The sequence below is a fragment of the Myotis nattereri genome (assembly GCF_964212035.1).
Source record: "Myotis nattereri genome assembly, chromosome: 9".
Lineage (NCBI taxonomy): Eukaryota > Metazoa > Chordata > Mammalia > Chiroptera > Vespertilionidae > Myotis > Myotis nattereri.
This window is the reverse complement of record NC_138084.1, coordinates 1760422-1780276: the sequence shown is the minus strand read 5'-3', so window position 1 is coordinate 1780276 and position 19855 is coordinate 1760422. Positions and strand designations below refer to the sequence as shown.

Below are 19855 nucleotides of genomic sequence, written 5' to 3'. Positions count from 1 at the left end.
GTCGGCAGGTGGCTGGTTCACAACGTGACCCCAGACGTCACGCCCAGCTCTGCTTCGGTGAGAGCTGCCGGAGGCACGGCCTCTCGGTGCTGGCCTGGTCGGTGTGCGCGCACTCCTGGCTCTGGCCGTGACCGCCTGCCTCGCTGGCAGGTCGTGTGATGGGGCTGGGCCCAGGGAGAACCTCCCGCCACCTTCCCTTTGCCTCCCAGGTGGCTGGCCTGCCCACGTGGAGATCATCTCGTGTCCTTCCTGCGAGAGGCCCACAGCCAGGGCGCCCTCTGCATCCTGGGCGCACAGATGGGCAGTTGCCTCCCCCCCACCCCCCGTTCCCCCCCCCCCCCCCCACACACACGTGCAGTGCGCTCACAGCTCTGGGCAAGAGCAGGGGGAAGAAACACGTGACTGGGGCCTGAAGGGGAAGTGGTGGCAGCAGCCCCTGCCTGTGTGGCAGCTGCTTCCTGGGTGTGCCGCCTCCTGTCAGCTGGTCCCACCTGTCCCCCTCTGTGACCCCTGTCGTCATTAACCCCGTGCGTTGGGAATGATGTGAGGGTGTTTCTGAGCCCTTGGCCCACCCCTGGCTCCTGCCCCCAGAGGCCACCCAAGACTGACCCGGCCTCCATGCCCCTGTCCCTCCCAGGGTCCAGCACAAGCCCCGGGGGGTGTGCAGCTTGTGGGGCCCCGACAGCCCACCACAGGATGGCGGGGAGCGATGCCAGGACCAGGACGTGTACTTGATGCTCAGCATTTATTTGAAAAGTTGGGGCTGGTGAGCAGAGCAGGGCTGCAGGGCACCTACCCCAACCCCCCCTCCGGCCATCAGAGCCTTGGCCCCAGGTCCAGACACGGGCAGGCAGCACCCCCGATGCGGCTCCGGAGGCAGCGGGCTGGGGGGACCGCTGCCCGTGCGGGGTCTGCTGTGGAGGGGCCGCAGGAGTCCGTGCTCCATGGGGCTTGGCAGGCAGTGGGGTCCCAGGCTGTCCCCCTGACAGGAGGAAGGGGGGGGTCTGGGCCGAGCGGGTGCTCGTTGTAGATGAGAGCGGCCGCGATGGCAGGACAGGCGGCAGGTGGGCGGAGGGCCGTCCTGCCTAGTGCCCGCTTCGAGGTGACCTCTGCTGCTCTGTCCCTGTCCTGGCTGTGGGCTTCGCCAGGGCAGGTGGGGGGAGGGAGCGGGGGGCAGGCTGGGGTCAGACAGTGGTCAGACAGCAAAGCCTTGGCCAGGCTCGGGAGCGGTCGACGAGGGTGCGCAGGCCAGGTCGCACCTGCACTCGTCGATGTGGGTGTAGGTGTGCCGGACGGCCGTCCCATCAGGGCACTGCAGGGTCACCGCCTCCTCGTGGGCCCTGATCTCCTGGCAGCAGGAGCAGCGGCGCTGCATGGCCTGGGCCTCCGGGGAGTACCTGTGGGCACACGGCCCTGAGACGGCGCCCTCGCCCAGCAGCCCTGTGCCTGTCTGAGGACGCGGGCTTCGCTGGCCGCGCCGGGGACAGCTCTGCGGGCATTCAGGGTCACTTTGACCCCCTACCTTCCTGCCAGGCACCCTTTCCCCTCAGAAACAGCTCCTCAAACTTGCTGACCCCACAGGCCCCTCCAGGAACCTGCCCTGGACCCTGCTCCCCGCCTCTCTGGCCGAGGCTCACAGCTGGCCGCAGCCCGCCGCTCGGCTCTACCCGCAGCTCCGCCCCGAGCCTGGCCCGAGGAGGACCCTGGGTCTGCCCACCCCCAGGGCCCGTCTCTGCCCAGCGTGTCCAGGCCTGGCTCTGCGGGTCGGAGGCCCCAGGCTTGTGCCAACGGATGTGGAGAGGGGCTCCTCGGGGCCCCCTTTCCTCCTGGGCCCTCCTGACCCAGCTCAGGGCGGCAAGCCCAGGCCAGGGCCACAGGGGGCCCTGGGAGGTGATGTGTGCTGGGGCGGGTTCTCTGCTTGCAGGTAGGAGTTCCCCTCGGTGGGCGGAGGCGGCTGGGGGTGCGGGGCCACTCACTTGGACACTCCTGGGCAGGAGCCCTCGCAGAAGGTGAGGTTGACGGGGGCCTGGCAGCCCTGGTGCTCCAGCACTGTCCTGTTGAGGCGGACCTGGCAGGAGTCTGCACAGAGGAAAGGCAGAGGTGGGGGTCCCTGAGGACCCAGACCGGCCGCTCCCTCCCAGGGGTCAGGGCAGGAGCCCATGGGCAGAGGTTGGAGGGAGCTGGAGGGCAGGGGCAGAGGCGCCCCGACTTACCCACTTCCTCGCAGACGTAGCAGCAGCCGGTTTTCCTGAGGATGCCCTGCAAAGGGGGACAGAGGGAGGGCTGGGGGCGAGGCCAGGACGTAGGGGCGGGGCCTGTAGGAGGACGTGGCCTCCAGAAAGTGGCCTGGGCAGGATTTCCAGGGCACAGTGTGGGCGGGGCCGCCAGGGCAAGGCCCGAGGCCACCAGGCTGGCCAGATCCCCGGGGGCACACACCATGCAGCTGGACACGTCTGGGCAGGGCGTCGGCCTGAGGATCAGCACGGGGACCCCGTGCTCGGCCTGGCAGTGGTACTCGGTGCAGTTGTCCACCAGGCTGTTGATCCAGGTCTCATTGGGCTGAAACACACAGAGGGGAGAGCCCGGTCGGGATTTTCTCACGGCCCAGAAGGCCTGGAGGGAGGGGCTGCTGGGTGAGGGCTGAGATCCCGCTTACCTGGACCAGCCCACCGTCGGGCGTGAGGCAGGCCTTCTGCACGCACTCCCCACAGCACTGCCCGGCCACCGTCACATACTCGAAACCCTGGGGGCCAGAGGGTGGTCACGTCTGCACCCCCAGGCCTCCTGCCCCTCCACACCCCAAGGGCCTGGCAGCCCCATCAGCTGCCCCCACACTCTGAAACCATGGCCCGAGAGTAAAAGCTTGACCAGGCCTGGCTCTGAGGGTCAGGGTGCCCCCTGTCTTGCCTCAGCCTCACCCCTGCTTCCGGCCCCTCCCCTCTTCTGCCTGCCTGGAACCTGTCCCAGCGCCGCCCACCCTGTCGCCCACCATTTTCCTGCTCTGCACCCTCCCTTTGGGGAAGCGGCAAAGGCTGAGCTGGAGGACCCCCCTGGGGTCAGGTACCACTGACTGGAAGGTGTTGCGGTGCGGGGAGGGGGGCGCCAGGGCTCTGTCTGCCCGGGGCAGGCTCACCAGGGGACAGGTGGTGTTGCAGATGTCCTCCGCACACTGCACGGTGGGGCCCTGGGCGTCCTCGGACAGGCAGGTGCACGTGTGGCAGGGAGTGGCCGCTGGGAAGGTTGCACCGACCTGCAGGGGTAGGAGGAGGGGGGGGGTGACTGGGTGGCCCCTGTGCAGACCCTGCACGGGCAGCGGTCCCCCCAGCCTGCTGCCTCCGGAGCCGTATCGGGGGTGCTGCCTGCCCGTGTCTGGACCTGGGGCCGAGGCTCTGATGGCCGGAAGGGGGGAGGGGTCGGTGCCCTGAAGCCCTGCCCTGCTCACCAGCCCCAACTTTTCAAATAAATGCTGAGCATCAAGTACATGTCCTGGTCCTGGCCTCGCTCCCCGCCATCCTGTGACTGGGCTGTCCAGGGCTCCACAGGCTGCACCCCCCCCCCCACCCGGGGTTGTCCGGCCCCATCACAGGACCCTGCCTGCGGCCAGGTGGGCTCGGAAAAGACGAGGCCCAGAGGGGTGGTTCTTCTTCAGATGGAATTATGGATGTGCCCCCCTCCGGGCACCGACCAGGAGAGAAGCAGGACCCTGGGCAGGGCAGGGCCCGGCGTGGGCAGGCATCCCGGGCGGGCAGCAGGCGCTGGGAGGTGTGTGCTGCCCGAGGACCTTCCCCTTCCTGGGAGGAAGCTGCTGGGAGACCCTGAAGCTAAACTCTGCCTGGCCCGGGCACAGGTGCCTCTCCCAGGCCCCCCCTCCCCCCCAGCCCCCGCCCCCCAGCTCTAAGTGGCCCCGAGCTGCTCCCTTCATCTGTTCTCATAGCGGGAGGGCAGACAGACTGGGCATTGGAGACGAAGCGCGGTGTCCAGAGGGGCCTGGGCGCCCCACAGTGGATGTACAGAGCCCCGCCCCGCCCCGCGCCCCCCCCCCCCCCCCCACCCTGGCCACAGAGCCTTACCCCATAGACAGTGCCGTTGTAGGTGCACAGCTTGGGCCCTGGAAGCAAAGGGAAGGCTGAGGGCCTGCCTGGCAGAGGGAGTGGGGGGTGGGGGGAGTCGGGGAGAGGACACTCCTGGCCCAAGCAACACCCAGAGCGCTCCCCCCGCCCCCCACTCACGGCAGCTGAAGGTCGTGCAGCAGCCGCCCTCCTCCTGGATGGGGGCCAGCTCCTCTCCTGGCCCACATGCCGGGGTGCTCTGGGGGCAGCTGGTCGTGTTGCAGACTGCGGAGAGGCGGAGAGGCGGGTGCTGTCGGGGGGACCTCGCCCTCCCTACCCAGCTAGTTCCCAATGTAACGGGGTTCCCCATGTTGGAGCCAAGGAAGTACTTGTCCAGGGGGCTGACCACTCAATGTGGCCCTTCTGGGTTCCCCCTCCCTGATCCTGCCCCAGGGCCTGGGCAGACCGCGGTCACCAGCTTCATTTTTAGGGGAAAATGAAGCCCCCAGAGGCCGCCCCAGCGCAGGGGTCCAGCCAGGACGCCGTGGCCTCAGTGGCCTCCGCGCTGCAGGCCCTGCCGGCTGGTGTCTGTGCCCTGCGCCCTCTCGGGCCCCCACCCGCCGTCCCGCAGGGCAGCGCTCACCACACAGCGTCTCCTGGCAGCACGGGTTGTCCGCCAGGGGCCTGGTCACGGCCACGAAGCCAGTCCGGCCGCACTCGCGGGGCAGTTCCCGGGCATCACACTGCACGGGCACGCACTGCACCGACACGGAGCCCGCGTCGCACACGCAGGCCTGGCAGTTGCTGACCCATCGCTCTCCAGGCTGCAACAGACCAGGTCAGGGACCCTGAGGACTCAGCCCAGCCTCAGCGCGGCCAGGGCGGCCCTCGCCCCCAGCCCCATCTCCGAGCAGCCCTGCGACAGGGACGCATGCACACCCAGGCGCCCACACCAGCCCTGGCAGGGCGCCCGCCCGCCCAAGCTGAGGTGAGCGAGGTGGGGCCGGCTGGGGGCAGAACCACTCACAAATTTGGGGAACCCATCTGGTCCCACGCAGGCTGGAAGAGAAGGAGAAAGGGGGTCACGGGGGGTCCTGGGGTTCACAGCCGGTGGCAGAGGCCACAGGCCACAGGGACAGGTCCTCCCGGGCCTGGCCACTCCCCAGCCTCCGTCGTCCCCCTGGGAACGGAAGCCCCCGGGAACCAAGGGCTCCAGGCCGCGTGGCTGCCGGCAGACGGGCTGGCGCTGGGCTGAGGCTGCCATTGACATCGAGGCGGGACGGGCCCAGCACAGGCCTGGGACAGGGACGTCTGGTCTGTGCCTCCCCTGACCGCCTCACCAGGACGGGGTCAGGGGCCGGGGCCGGGGTGTGCTTACGGCACTCGGGCACACAGACGTCCGTGTGGGAGTTGAAGAGGGTCTGTCCGTCGGGGCAGAAGCAGCCCTCCGCCAGCCCCGTGCTCTCCGGGCTCTGGGTCCTGTGAGGGGAGGAGGCAGTCCTGGGCCCTGCACCCCTGTGGACGGGCATCCACGGGGAGGGGGAGCCGCGGGCTTGGATGGGGTTGGTCGGTTGCCCTGGACGTCCCCTGGGGCCAAGGTGAGAGGTCTGGTGGGGGAAGGGCACCCAGAGATCCTGGCCCTCCTGGCTGGGCCCAGACCCTCGGCAGCCTGGCCGGCGCTCACCTGAAGTCGCAGGACGCGGGCTGCACTGGGCCGCACGGCTTGTACACCTTCTCGGGTGGGCAGGGGAGCTCTGGGGGCAGAGATAGTGTCAGGTGGGCCGAGGAGGCCAGGGCCCCCCCGCGGCCGCCCCCAACTCACCGCACAGCCCGCCGGTGGCGTTTCGCCAGTCGCTGCAGGCGCCCCGGGCGCGGCAGAGCGCCGCGTAGGCCTCCAGGCTCTGGCAGGGCACCCCGGGGTGGCCGGCCTGGCAGGCGTCCTGGACGCAGGCGCTGAAGAACAGGCCCGGTGGGATGAGGTTGTGGCACTCGGCGAAGAGGCTGCGGCAGGGGCGGGGCAGGGCAGCCAGAGGTCAGAGGTCGGAGCAGAGCTGGGTCCCGCCCTGACAGGGTCACTGCCCCAGGGTGACCATGCCCTCAGGAGGGACTCACTGGCTCAGCATCAGCTCGCAGAGGGGCGCTGGGGGGCATGGGGTGGAGGTGGGCGTGGTGGGTGCCGGGGATGGGGGGCTGGTGGTCGCGGGCGGGCCTGTGGGTGCCCAGCAGCCTTCCTTGTTGGTCTCGGGGACCAGCCAGGCGCTGGCCATGTCCTGGCAGGTGGGGGCGATGGTGCCGTCAGGCAGGCGGCAGTCGTCCGTCTTGCTGTTGGTGCAGGTGCCTGGGGCGGGGCCGAGAGGGTCATCGCGGGGCGGCCTTGCCCCCCGCCTCCCGGGGCCACTCGGTTGGTTGCTGAGTGAGAGGCAGCTCTGGCCTGGGGCAGGCGGTGGGGGGTGGGGGGGTGGCAAATCTGGGGGGTGGAGGTGCCACCTGGGGGCCCCGGGCAGGACGCGGGGGGAGGGCAGGTGGCGCCCTGCAGGGCCCGCGTGTCCCGCTCACCGCACTGGCCCTCCGTGTTGTGGCTGAAGTGGCTGTAGGACAGCTGGACCTGGAAGACCTGCCCGTCGAAGGTGACGCTGACCCCGACGGCCGGGATGTCCACGCGCATCGTGGTGCTCGCCGTCATGGACACGCTCACGCCGTTCTTGCTGAAGCCCTGGCTCACCCGCACGTGGTCGAACAGGATCTGGGGGGCGCAGTGCGGACCGTCACTGGGGGTCCGGGCCCATCCCCTCAGCCCTCCAGGTGCAGGGGCTCCCCTCGGGCGGGGTCCTGCCCGCCGTGCCCGCCCGCACGCACCAGGCCCTCCTCCTGCCCGCTGGCGGAGGTCTCGGTGGTGAGGACGACCTCCGAGGACTCGTAGCGGACGATGAGGGCGCGGGGGCAGCTGGCGGAGGCCGCGGCCCCGCAGTGGTGGTTGTCCAGGAGGATGGTGAGGTTCCCGTGCCGGGGCCGGATCTCTCTCATGAGCACGTGCGTGCAGTTGTCCCGGAAGGAGTAGGGGGTGCCGTCGAAGGTGACGTAGTGGGAGTCCCCCCAGCTGCTGCAGGAGCCTGCGGACGCACACAGTCCCTCACCCAGTGCCACATGCACGGCCGCCTCGGGGTGTCCTCACCCCGGCCTCTGCGCCCCTGGTGAAACGGGCGAGTGGGCCCTGGAGGCCCTAGGAAGGGACCTGCTGCTCAGCTGCGGATGGGACCTCCTGGGGCACCCGGGAGGGGTGCCCTCCCAGGGGCCAGGGAGGGGAGGGGAGGGGAGGTGCCGCCTGAAGGCAGGGCAGCGACGGTGAGAGGCCAGGGCCCGGACAGGACGGGGACGAGACAGGAAGGGCCTTCCCTGGAGATTCAGGGAGGAGCGGTCTTGGGGATGGGACAATCCCTCCCGCTGCTGGGGAGCCCCTGTCCGTGGTCCCTCCTGGGGCAGCCCCGCGAAGGGTGCTCAGGACCCCGGGAGGCGGGCCCTCGAGCCCCGTTTCCGCCCCCAGCACACCCGGCGGCCCCGTGTGTGCCGGTCAGCACTGCCCCGCCCCGCCCTGCCCGGCCCGGGCCTCACATTCGCACTCGTAGTGGAACTGGCAGGGCTCCTGCGGGCTCTGCACCTTGACCGGCAGGTGTCCGTTCACACAGGAGACCTGGGGCACGGGCTGCGGCTCCAGCAGGACGATGCGGTTGTCGCCCTCGCACCGCGCCACCGTGCAGTCCTCCAGCGTCCAGGTCTCATTCACCTGTGGGCAGCAGACACGGCTCAGCCACCTGCCACGGCCCCGGGAGCCCAGCCCCAGGCCCCCGCCTCCCTCCCGACAGGGCGCCCCCTGGAGGGGTCACCCCGGGGCTGGGGCCTGCCCCACGGGAGCCAGCGGCAGCCCCTGACCGCGTGCACAGGACAGCAGGCAAGGCGGGGAGGAAGGGCACGCACCTGGCGGGGAGGGTCCACAAGGTCACAGCCAGGAGATGGAAAGGTCAGGGGCACCCAGGTCGCGGTCAGGAGCTCCTGGGGTGAGGAGGTGGGGCAGGCACCCTGGAAGCGGTCGAGCTCGCAGTGCTGGTTGCAGATGGCGTAGAAGTGGCAGCCGGCCTTGTCGGTCCTGTTGTAGACGACGTCCCCTGGGGGGAGGGGGGAATCGGGAAGATCGGACACGCCCGTCAGCCAGCGTGGCCTCCACAGCACCTGCCACTGGGCGGGGCAGAGACCCCGGAATGGGGTGCGGGGTGGACTGTCCTCGGGAGGGGACGGTGCTCCACACACCTGGTGAGAACAGCTGTCCAAACGCCCGGCACCGGCAGGGTGTGGTAGAGACGGGTGGGCTGGGTGAGGCGCTGGGCACAGGGGTGCTGGGGAGCCAGGGGGACATGGTGGTCTCCGGGGCTGAGGACGGGCAGTGGCTGTCGCAGCAGAGCAGACGCACGTGGTAGTTGAGGCACATCCTGAAGCGGCCGCCCTGGTCGCGGTTGCGGCACACCAGCCCGAAGCGCACATCACACTGCACCACCTGGCCCACGGCCTCCAGGCTCGCGTCCGGCAACTTCTCTGCTCGGCACTCGATGTCCTGAGGCTGCTCGCAGAAGCTGTGGCCGGCAGCGCGGAGGACAGAGAGGGTCTCAAAGTCCCCGCCGTCGGGAACCGGGGTCGGGTAGTCCTCGTCGAGCCAGTCTGTCCACGTGCACCGTGGCGTGCAGGCCCCAGGGGTCGTGGAGGTCTTGGAGGTCGTGGAGGTCGGGGTCGGCCTCAGGGAGCTGGTGGGCAGGGAGGTCCCAAAGATGGGACTGGAGGACGGGGTCTCAGGGGTGGTCTGAATGGGGGAGGTGGCCTCGTGGGGAGCAGTGGGCGAGGCTGGCTTGGCAGTTGTGGTCAGGGTCCCTGTGGAGGCAGAGGGACTTGGGACAGAGCGCCACTGGGTGGTCCTGAGGGAGGTGCGAGCCGTCTGGGTGGCGGGGACACTCTCTGTGATCCTGGGGGACGAGGGGGGTGACAGGGTGGTGGCTGTGGTGCTGACCTCGGTGGGCCTGGCAGTCCGCTGGCCTGTGCTGGTGGGCGTGGCCGTGCTGGTGGGCATGGCCGTGCTGGGGCAGTGGCTGTAGTCGTCACAGCAGAGCACGCGGATCTGGTAGTTGAAGCACATCTTGAAGAGGCCGCCCTGGTCGCGGTTGCGGCACACCAGGCCCTCCTCCAGCCGGCACTGCACCACCTGGCCCAGCTGCTCCAGGGGCACGTCGGGCAGCCTCTCGGCCCGGCACTCCAGGCCCTCTGGCCGCGCGCAGACGGGCCGGCCGGCTGCCTGCATGTTGGCGTAGGTCTCAAAGTCCCCTCCGGAGGCGCCGGGCATGGGGTAGCTCTGGTCCAGCCAGTCGGTCCAGGCACAGCGAGGCTGACAGGCAGTGGGCGTGGCCACGGAGGTCGTGGTGCTGGAGGTGGTGATGGACGAGGTCGGAGCCTTAATCGTGGAGCCTGTAGCCGTGGGGACGGCTGTAGAAGGGCCCGGGCTGGTGCCCGGCAGGGAGCTGGTGGTCACGGGAATGGGGGGCGATGGGGAGGGTCTGGTGCTGGCCCCTGGGCTGGAGGTGGCCCTGGTGGTGCTGGTCACAGTGCTGGTGCGTCCGGACAGGGTCTCCCAGGGCCTGGTGGTGGGCTCTCTGACCGGGGAGGTGCCACTGGAGGCCGTGGAGGGCCTCACAAGGGTGGTGGCTCTGGTGGTGGGCGTCACCGGGGTGAGGGTGCCTCCTGGAGACGGGGAGGGGACCGCCGTGGTGCCGGGCGTGGAGGGGCAGTGGCTGTAGTCACAGCAGAGCAGACGCACGTGGTAGTTGAGGCACATCCTGAAGCGGCCGCCCTGGTCGCGGTTGCGGCACACCAGCCCGAAGCGCACATCACACTGCACCACCTGGCCCACGTCCTCCAGGCTCGCGTCCGGCAACTTCTCTGCTCGGCACTCGATGTCCTGAGGCTGCTCGCAGAAGCTGTGGCCGGCAGCGCGGAGGACAGAGAGGGTCTCAAAGTCCCCGCCGTCGGGAACCGGGGTCGGGTAGTCCTCGTCGAGCCAGTCTGTCCACGTGCACCGTGGCGTGCAGGCCCCAGGGGTCGTGGAGGTCATGGAGGTCGTGGAGGTCGGGGTTGGCCTCAGGGAGCTGGTGGGCAGGGAGGTCCCAAAGATGGGACTGGAGGACGGGGTCTCAGGGGTGGTCTGAATGGGGGAGGTGGCCTCGTGGGGAGCAGTGGGCGAGGCTGGCTTGGCAGTTGTGGTCAGGGTCCCTGTGGAGGCAGAGGGACTTGGGACAGAGCGCCACTGGGTGGTCCTGAGGGAGGTGCGAGCCGTCTGGGTGGCGGGGACACTCTCTGTGATCCTGGGGGACGAGGGGGGTGACAGGGTGGTGGCTGTGGTGCTGACCTCGGTGGGCCTGGCAGTCCGCTGGCCTGTGCTGGTGGGCGTGGCCGTGCTGGTGGGAGTGGCCATGCTGATTGTTGTGGCCGTGCTGATTGTCGTGGCCGTGCTGGTGGGCATGGCCGTGCTGGTGGGCATGGCTGTGCTGGTGGGCGTGGCCGTGCTGGTGGGCATGGCCGTGCTGGGGCAGTGGCTGTAGTCATCACAGCAGAGCACGCGGATCTGGTAGTTGAAGCACATCTTGAAGAGGCCGCCCTGGTCGCGGTTGCGGCACACCAGGCCCTCCTCCAGCCGGCACTGCACCACCTGGCCCAGCTGCTCCAGGGGCACGTCGGGCAGCCTCTCGGCCCGGCACTCCAGGCCCTCTGGCCGCGCGCAGACGGGCCGGCCGGCTGCCTGCATGTTGGCGTAGGTCTCAAAGTCCCCTCCGGAGGCGCCGGGCATGGGGTAGCTCTGGTCCAGCCAGTCGGTCCAGGCACAGCGAGGCTGACAGGCAGTGGGCGTGGCCACGGAGGTCGTGGTGCTGGAGGTGGTGATGGACGAGGTCGGAGCCTTAATCGTGGAGCCTGTAGCCGTGGGGACGGCTGTAGAAGGGCCCGGGCTGGTGCCCGGCAGGGAGCTGGTGGTCACGGGAATGGGGGGCGATGGGGAGGGTCTGGTGCTGGCCCCTGGGCTGGAGGTGGCCCTGGTGGTGCTGGTCACAGTGCTGGTGCGTCCAGACAGGGTCTCCCAGGGCCTGGTGGTGGGCTCACTGGCCGGGGAGGTGCCGCTGGAGGCCGTGGAGGGCCCCACAAGGGTGGTGGCCCTGGTGGTGGGCGTCACCGGGGTGAGGGTGCCTCCTGAAGATGGGGAGGGGACCGCCGTGGTGCCGGGCGTGGAGGGGCAGTGGCTGTAGTCACAGCAGAGCAGACGCACGTGGTAGTTGAGGCACATCCTGAAGCGGCCGCCCTGGTCGCGGTTGCGGCACACCAGCCCGAAGCGCACGTCGCACTGCACCACCTGGCCCACGTCCTCCAGGCTCGCGTCCGGCACCTTCTCTGCTCGGCACTCGATGTCCTGAGGCTGCTCGCAGAAGCTGTGGCCGGCAGCGCGGAGGACAGAGAGGGTCTCAAAGTCCCCGCCGTCGTTACCGGGCGTGGGATAGTCAGCGTCAAACCAGTCAGTCCACATGCACCGTGGCGTGCAGGTCACAGAGGTCATGGAGGCCATGGAGGTCATGGAGGTCATGGTTGGCTTCAGGGAGCTGGTGTGCAGGGTTGTCCCAGGCGTGGGACTGGAGGACGGGGTCCCAGGAGTGGTCTGAATGGGGGAGGTGGCCACATGGGGGGCACTGGGTGAGGCTGGCTTGGCAGTTGTGGTCAGGGTCCCTGTGGAGGCAGAGGGACTTGGGACAGAGCGCCACTGGGTGGTCCTGAGGGAGGTGCGAACCGTCTGGGTGGCGGGGACACTCTCTGTGATCCTGGGGGATGAGGGGGGTGACAGGGTGGTGGCCGTGGTGCTGACCTCAGTGGGTCCGGCAGTCCGCTGGCCCGTGCTGGTGGGCGTGGCCGTGCTGGTGGGCGTGGCCGTGCTGATTGTTGTGGCTGTGCTGATTGTCGTGGCCGTGCTGGTGGGCGTGGCCGTGCTGGTGGGCATGGCCGTGCTGGGGCAGTGGCTGTAGTCATCACAGCAGAGCACGCGGATCTGGTAGTTGAAGCACATCTTGAAGAGGCCGCCCTGGTCGCGGTTGCGGCACACCAGGCCCTCCTCCAGCCGGCACTGCACCACCTGGCCCAGCTGCTCCAGGGGCACGTCGGGCAGCCTCTCGGCCCGGCACTCCAGGCCCTCTGGCCGCGCGCAGACGGGCCGGCCGGCTGCCTGCATGTTGGCGTAGGTCTCAAAGTCCCCTCCGGAGGCGCCGGGCATGGGGTAGCTCTGGTCCAGCCAGTCGGTCCAGGCACAGCGAGGCTGACAGGCAGTGGGCGTGGCCACGGAGGTCGTGGTGCTGGAGGTGGTGATGGACGAGGTCGGAGCCTTAATCGTGGAGCCTGTAGCCGTGGGGACGGCTGTAGAAGGGCCCGGGCTGGTGCCCGGCAGGGAGCTGGTGGTCACGGGAATGGGGGGCGATGGGGAGGGTCTGGTGCTGGCCCCTGGGCTGGAGGTGGCCCTGGTGGTGCTGGTCACAGTGCTGGTGCGTCCGGACAGGGTCTCCCAGGGCCTGGTGGTGGGCTCTCTGACCGGGGAGGTGCCACTGGAGGCCGTGGAGGGCCTCACAAGGGTGGTGGCTCTGGTGGTGGGCGTCACCGGGGTGAGGGTGCCTCCTGGAGACGGGGAGGGGACCGCCGTGGTGCCGGGCGTGGAGGGGCAGTGGCTGTAGTCACAGCAGAGCAGACGCACGTGGTAGTTGAGGCACATCCTGAAGCGGCCGCCCTGGTCGCGGTTGCGGCACACCAGCCCGAAGCGCACATCACACTGCACCACCTGGCCCACGTCCTCCAGGCTCGCGTCCGGCAACTTCTCTGCTCGGCACTCGATGTCCTGAGGCTGCTCGCAGAAGCTGTGGCCGGCAGCGCGGAGGACAGAGAGGGTCTCAAAGTCCCCGCCGTCGGGAACCGGGGTCGGGTAGTCCTCGTCGAGCCAGTCTGTCCACGTGCACCGTGGCGTGCAGGCCCCAGGGGTCGTGGAGGTCATGGAGGTCGTGGAGGTCGGGGTTGGCCTCAGGGAGCTGGTGGGCAGGGAGGTCCCAAAGATGGGACTGGAGGACGGGGTCTCAGGGGTGGTCTGAATGGGGGAGGTGGCCTCGTGGGGAGCAGTGGGCGAGGCTGGCTTGGCAGTTGTGGTCAGGGTCCCTGTGGAGGCAGAGGGACTTGGGACAGAGCGCCACTGGGTGGTCCTGAGGGAGGTGCGAGCCGTCTGGGTGGCGGGGACACTCTCTGTGATCCTGGGGGACGAGGGGGGTGACAGGGTGGTGGCCGTGGTGCTGACCTCGGTGGGCCCGGAAGTCTGCTGGCCTGTGCTGGTGGGCGTGGCCGTGCTGGTGGGCGTGGCCGTGCTGGGGCAGTGGCTGTAGTCGTCACAGCAGAGCACGCGGATCTGGTAGTTGAAGCACATCTTGAAGAGGCCGCCCTGGTCGCGGTTGCGGCACACCAGGCCCTCCTCCAGCCGGCACTGCACCACCTGGCCCAGCTGCTCCAGGGGCACGTCGGGCAGCCTCTCGGCCCGGCACTCCAGGCCCTCTGGCCGCGCGCAGACGGGCCGGCCGGCTGCCTGCATGTTGGCGTAGGTCTCAAAGTCCCCTCCAGAGGCGCCGGGCATGGGGTAGCTCTGGTCCAGCCAGTCGGTCCAGGCACAGCGAGGCTGACAGGCAGTGGGCGTGGCCACGGAGGTCGTGGTGCTGGAGGTGGTGATGGACGAGGTTGGAGCCTTAATCGTGGAGCCTGTAGCCGTGGGGACGGCTGTAGAAGGGCCCGGGCTGGTGCCCGGCAGGGAGCTGGTGGTCACGGGAATGGGGGGCGATGGGGAGGGTCTGGTGCTGGCCCCTGGGCTGGAGGTGGCCCTGGTGGTGCTGGTCACAGTGCTGGTGCGTCCGGACAGGGTCTCCCAGGGCCTGGTGGTGGGCTCACTCGCGGGGGAGGTGCCGCTGGAGGCCGTGGAGGGCCCCACAAGGGTGGTGGTCCTGGTGGTGGGCCTCACTGGGGTGAGGGTGCCCCCTGAAGACGGGGTGGGGACCGCCGTGGTGCCGGGCGTGGTGTGGCAGTGGCTGTAGTCGTCGCAGCAGCGCACGCGGACGTGGTAGTTGAGGCAGGACTCGCCCGCCCGCTGCCGACTATTCCTGCAGATGAAGCCATACTCACGGGCGCACTGTACCACCTGGCCCAGTGCCTCCAGGGGCACCCCTGGCGACAGCACGGCCTCGCACTGGATGGCGTCTGGCTCCGCGCAGAGCTGCCCGCCTGCCTGCCTGATGTGGTAGTAGGTCTCAATGTCGCCCCCATAGCGGCCAGGCAGGGGCTGGTCCGTGTCCAGCCAGTCAGTCCAGCGGCATGTCGGCTGGCAGCTGGTCGTCGCTGTGGTTCGGGCTGTGTGGGGGGTGGAAGGACTGGAGGCTGTTGGGGAGAGCGGCCTCAGGCTGGGCCCCGGGGGAGTCACTGTGGTGGTGGCCGGGGTGCTGGGGCAGTGGCGGTAGTCATCACAGCAGAGCACGCGGATCTGGTAGTTGAGGCACACCTTGAACCAGCTGTCCTGGTCGCGGTTGCGGCACACCAGGCCCTCCTCCAGCCGGCACCGCACCACCTGGCCCAGCTGCCGCAGGGGCACGTCGGGCAGCGACGAGGCCCGGCACTCCAGGTCCAGGGGCCGCTCGCAGACGAGCCCGCCCGCCTCCCGGATGTTGGTGTAGGTCTCAAAGTCGCCGCCATTGGGGCCCAGAGAGGGATAGTCCACGTCGAACCAGTCTGTCCACGTGCACTGCGGCGTGCAGGGCCCCGAGGTCGGGGACGTTGGGGTGGGCGAGACGGAGCTGGGCTTCCAGGAGCTGGAGGGCAGGGTGGTCCCCAAGGAGGGGCTGGTGGCCAAGGACTCAGGTGTGGTCTGTAAGGGGGAGGTGGCCAGGGTGGCTGTGTGTGGGGCACTGGACGAGGCAGGCCCGGCCGTCGTGGTCAGGCCCCGGGTGGACGGCACGGGCGGGGGCGCGGTGGAGGTGGGGCAGCGGCCGGCGCCGTCGCAGCAGAGCACACGGACATTGTAGTTGAAGCACATGGTGAACGGCCCCCTCTGGTCCCGGTTCCTGCAGACCAGCCCGGCCTGCAGGCTGCAGCTCACCACCTGCCCGATCTGGTCCAGGCTCACCTCCGGGTAGCTCTCTGCCCGGCACTCAATCTTCTGCGGCTCCCGGCACATCTTGCCGCCAGCGGCCCTGATGTTGTCGTAGGTCTCCATGTCTCCGCCCGTGACCCCCGAGGTGGGGAAGTCCACGTCAAACCATTCTGTCCACTCGCACTTGGGCTCGCAGCCAGTCGTGCCCTGGCTGCTGGTGGCTTCAGTGGTGGCAGTGGAGGTGGTGGTGGCTGTGGCTGTGGTGGTGGTGGCAGTGGCAGTGGAGGTGGTGGTGGCTGTGGCAGTGGTGGTGGTGGCAGTGGCAGTGGAGGTGGTGGTGGCTGTGGCTGTGGTGGTGGGGGCAGGGGTGGCAGTGGAGGTGGTGGTGGTGGTAGCTTCAGTGGTGGCAGTGGCAGTGGAGGTGGTGGTGGCTGTGGTGGTGGGGGCAGGGGTGGCAGTGGAGGTGGAGGTGGTGGTGGAGGCTGTGGTGGTGGTGGCAGTGGAGGAGGTAGTGGCTGTGGCTGTAGTGGCGCTGGCGGTGGCAGGGGTGGCAGTGGAGGTGGAGGTGGCAGCTGTGGTGGAGGTGGTAGTGGAGGAGGTAGTGGCTATGACGGTGGCGCTGGCGGTGGCAGGGGTGGCAGTGGAGGTGGAGGTGGCAGCTGTGGTGGAGGTGGTAGTGGAGGAGGTAGTGGCTATGATGGTGGTGGTACTGGTGGTGGCAGGGGTGGCAGTGGATGTGGTGGTGGCTGTGGCTATGGTGGTGCTGGCGGTGGCAGGGGTGGCAGTGGAGGTGGTGGTGGCTGTGGCTATGGTGGCGCTGGCGGTGGCAGGGGTGGCAGTGGAGGTGGTAGTGGCGATGGAGGTGGAGGTGGCTGTGGCGGCACTGGCGGTGGCAGGGGTGGGCTCCCTGCAGTGGCTGTGGCTGCAGCACAGCAGGCGGATCCGGTAGTTGTAGCACATCTTGAACAGGCCCATCTGCTCGTCATTCCTGCAGACCAGACCGAAGCTGGGGTCGCAGTGCACGAGCTGCCCCAGCTCCTCGGGCCTCCTGTCCGGGAAGTTCACCGCCCGGCACTCTATGTCCTGCGGCCGCTCGCACACGTCGCCCCCCGCGCTCCTGATCCTGTCGTATGACTCGATGTCGCCCCCAGCCTCCTCGGACTTGGGGTAATCCTCATCGAACCACTCCGTCCACTGGCAGCGGGGCTGGCAGGTGGTGCCGGGGACCTCGGAGCTGCTTGTCACCCGGGTCTGTGTCATCGGTGAGGTCAGGGCTGTGGTTGCCTGGACGGGGGAGGTGGGCCGGGGCAGGAGGGTCGGCTTCTGGCTGGTGCCGCAGGGCACGTAGTCGCAGCAGAGCACCCGCAGCTCGTAGTTGTGGCAGAGCGGAGGGTCCTGCTCGCTGTTGAGGCACCTGAGCCCGAGCCGGGGGCTGCACTCCACCTTCTGGCCCAGCTGCTCCAGGGGCGTGTCTGGAAGCAGCTGCGCGCGGCACTCGACTCCGGCTGGCTCCGGGCAGACCTGGTGACCCCTCTGCCTCAGGTTTGCAAACGTCTCGAAGTCCCCACCTCCCATGCCCGGCTCCGGGCGGCCGCTGTCGTACCAGGCAGACCAGTGGCACAGCTCTTGCACGCACACGGTGGAGAGTGTGGGGACCGGACCTGCGGGGAGGGGGCGGCCGTCAACCTCCTCCGCGTCCTTGTTAGCCACGCCCAGGAGGAGGGAGATGCGGTCCCGGGGCCCCCGGGTCTCGGCAGGATCCTTGGCCATCCCTAGGCGGGATCCTGGGCCATCCCTAGGCGGGATCCTGGGCCATCCCTCGCACCCAGGACTCGGCACCGAGCACTTGCTGGGTCTTCCCTCCTCGCCCGGACAGCGGCTTCCTTCCCAGGTCAGCTCACCTGTCGTGGAGGGCGGAGCCGCCGTCGAGGTGAAGGTGAAAGGCGTGGTGGACGGCGTGACGCGACATTCCACGGTCGTCCGCGTGATGGTCCCGTTGCTCCCGCAGATGGCCACCAAGCAGGCGCCCAGCCCGTCGGTCGTGTTGTAGACGACGTCCTCATAGCCGTAGGTCCTGCCCTCGTACGTGCACGTGCAGGCTGCACGACGCGGCAGGTGCAGCGCTCAGCGCTCAGCGGGAGCCCCAGCCCCCAGCCCCCAGCCCCCTAACCGACCAGACCCCTCCTTACCCGCGAGGCTGTATGTGCACTGGACGCCGCCCGGGGTGCAGTTACTGCGAGGAGAGAAAGGAGCTGAGAGCCTGCCAGGGGGGAGGGAAAGGGGGAGGCACACGGCCCCGCCCCCAGCTCTGCCCCCATCCCACCAGGCCCCGCCCCCTCACCAGCTCTGGCAGTTCTCTGCCGTGGGGACCTTGGTACCAACATCGTAGTAGTTCTCGTCGTCATCGTAGCAGCCACACTGGGCCACACACCTCATCTGGTCCTCACTGAAGAACGGCTTGCTGGGCGGACACTTCGGGTAGCAGCCTGGGGCGGGCACGGGGGGGCGGGGACGGCTCACCTCTCGGGCCAGGGGGTCCATGCTGCCCTGACCCGGGGCTGGGGGGGGGGGTGCGGTGCCACACCCCCCCTGGCACCCACCCAGCCCCTGACACCCGTGCGATGTCCTGGGGTGGACATGAGGTACAGCCCCCCCGACAGCCTGCCCCTCACCTTCCTGGCCTGGCAGGTCCATCAGGCAGCGTCCACTGGGGTTGCGGCAGGTCCGCAGGCAGGGCGCCCCGCAGGGCTGGTAGTGCCACTCGCACTCCCCGTGGGGGTTGTAGTAGTCGCAGAACAGGGCTGCGCGGGGAGGACCGAGGCTAAGGGCGAGGCCGGCCGCTTGTGCCCTGGATGCCAGGGCAGCGTGGGGCCGGCCCCGCTTGCCCCAGGAGTGGAGGGTCTCCGGGGCCCGGCCCTGGCACTCATTGCGGTTTCCCTTCTCAGCCCTGGACGTGGCATGGAGTCATCCCGTCTGGGGGCGACCTGTCTGCCTGGCTTTTATGGACACGTCGGGGCGCACGCACGCAGTGCCTGTGGTGCAGCCTGCCTCCTCCCTCCAGCCCGCCCGCCCTTCAGCACCACGGACAGAGCCCGACTCACGGCAGACTTCGGGGGTGCGCCAGGCCACGCACACGCCCGCGTCCCGGCAGGCCTGGGCATAGGCGGCCACGGCGGTGCAGAAACACTCGCAGTCGCCCCCGGAGTCGCAGGCGCACGCGTCGCTCACGCAGGCCTCGTAGTACTTGGTGGAGTCGACCTGATTGGGGGGGCGGGGAGCAGGCGGAGGGGCTACTCAGCGAGGGGAGCGGATGAAAGGATGTCCCACCCTTGGGGACAGCACCTCACCTGCCATCTGAGACCGTGCCTGCTGCCTCCGGAGGCTCCCGCCCACCTGCAGCCTCCATTCGTGCCCCTGGCCCCCTGCTCTGGCCTCACCCACCCGCATCTCTTGCCTCTGACGGGCCTCTCACCTGGATGCAGACCAGCCCTCCTGACCACGTGGGGACCCTGTCCTGCTGCCTCCCAAACACACTCCCCTCCCGGGCAGCAGAGCCCGGTGGACCCCAGCCTGGTGGACAGCACCACCCGCCGGGGGTGCAGGCCAGGCCCCGAGGGCTTCTGAGCCAGGGCGGGCGGTCGGCACAGGCAGCCTGCCCAGCGCAGACCATTCCGGCCAGGCGCCCTCCTCATCACCGGGCAGGTCCCGGATCAGGAGACTGTGAGGTGGGAGGGCACTGGAGTCCTTATCACCAGGAGGGACCTCGGGCAGCTCTGGGGCTGATGCCCCGTCCTCTGTGCCGTGCGCCCGGCGTGGGGCTGACAGGTCAGGGCCTGTATGGCTGGCAGCTCCACTTCCAGGGCAGGGGGCTTCGTGGTCAAGGGGCGCAGTGAGGACGCCCTGTGCCGGACTGGGCACTCCTCGGTGCCAGCGCCCACCCCGTGGCCAGGCAGTGCTCCGTTTCAGGGCAAAGAAGACCGTCCTCCAAGGCCCAGCCCAGCCCGATTCCACTCCCACCAGGAGCAAAGGGGGTGGCCCCACCCGCGCCAGCCCTCAGGCCCTGCCCCCAGACCAGAGCCGCGGCCCTCAGCCCACCTGAGCACGGCAGGCCTGGAAGGTGGCGCTGTTGATGAGGCTGCACTGCCGCTGCGCCCAGGACTTGCGGTAGGGGTTGGCGGTGCAGGGGTCCCGGGGGGCCGGGGCGTCGGGGCAGGTGGGGGAGAGTTTCCAGCTGTTGCCGAACTCCAGAGCGTCGCCCACCACGGACTGGCTGCGTGTGGTGAAGTCGTTGATGGCGTTGTCGTCGAAGTTCCCGCACAGCCCGCAGACCCGCCCCTGCAGACGCAGAGACAGACGAGGGGCGTGTGGCGCTGGGGCTGCAGGGGCAGCCTGGCCTGGGAGGGGTGAGTGCAGGGCCCCCGTTCCCTCAGGCAGCACCCAGCAACCTAGCAGGAGGACAGGGTGCACAGTGGGTCCTGCAGTGGGTAAGAGGCCAGGCGGGCAGGTGGGCAGGTGGGCAGAGGGGCAGGTGGGCAGAGGGGCAGAGGGGCAGGTGGGCAGAGGGGCAGAGGGGCAGGTG

At 69.6% G+C, this 19855-nt stretch overlaps 1 protein-coding gene across 1 annotated transcript in view; it reads right to left on the bottom strand.

Annotated features, from left to right (window-relative positions):
* Positions 1–934: 934 nt before the first annotated feature.
* The window catches only part of MUC5B (mucin 5B, oligomeric mucus/gel-forming), a gene marked incomplete at its 5' end in the record, with an annotated part of 32346 nt that continues 13425 nt past the window's right edge, over positions 935–19855 (bottom strand). The window contains 26 exons of the mRNA XM_081099277.1: positions 935–2079; positions 2214–2259; positions 2437–2559; positions 2657–2743; positions 3134–3250; positions 4071–4108; positions 4230–4334; positions 4693–4873; positions 5077–5108; positions 5428–5528; positions 5734–5803; positions 5872–6050; positions 6162–6387; positions 6606–6792; positions 6906–7159; positions 7659–7830; positions 8022–8209; positions 8352–14670; positions 15202–15497; positions 15810–16937; positions 17178–17375; positions 17466–17509; positions 17618–17762; positions 17949–18077; positions 18378–18534; positions 19372–19611. Coding sequence (XP_080955403.1) covers positions 1973–2079; positions 2214–2259; positions 2437–2559; positions 2657–2743; positions 3134–3250; positions 4071–4108; positions 4230–4334; positions 4693–4873; positions 5077–5108; positions 5428–5528; positions 5734–5803; positions 5872–6050; positions 6162–6387; positions 6606–6792; positions 6906–7159; positions 7659–7830; positions 8022–8209; positions 8352–14670; positions 15202–15497; positions 15810–16937; positions 17178–17375; positions 17466–17509; positions 17618–17762; positions 17949–18077; positions 18378–18534; positions 19372–19611 — 10869 coding nt within the window. The 3' untranslated portion in view covers positions 935–1972. The remainder of the gene's footprint in view (positions 2080–2213; positions 2260–2436; positions 2560–2656; positions 2744–3133; positions 3251–4070; positions 4109–4229; positions 4335–4692; positions 4874–5076; positions 5109–5427; positions 5529–5733; positions 5804–5871; positions 6051–6161; positions 6388–6605; positions 6793–6905; positions 7160–7658; positions 7831–8021; positions 8210–8351; positions 14671–15201; positions 15498–15809; positions 16938–17177; positions 17376–17465; positions 17510–17617; positions 17763–17948; positions 18078–18377; positions 18535–19371; positions 19612–19855) is intronic.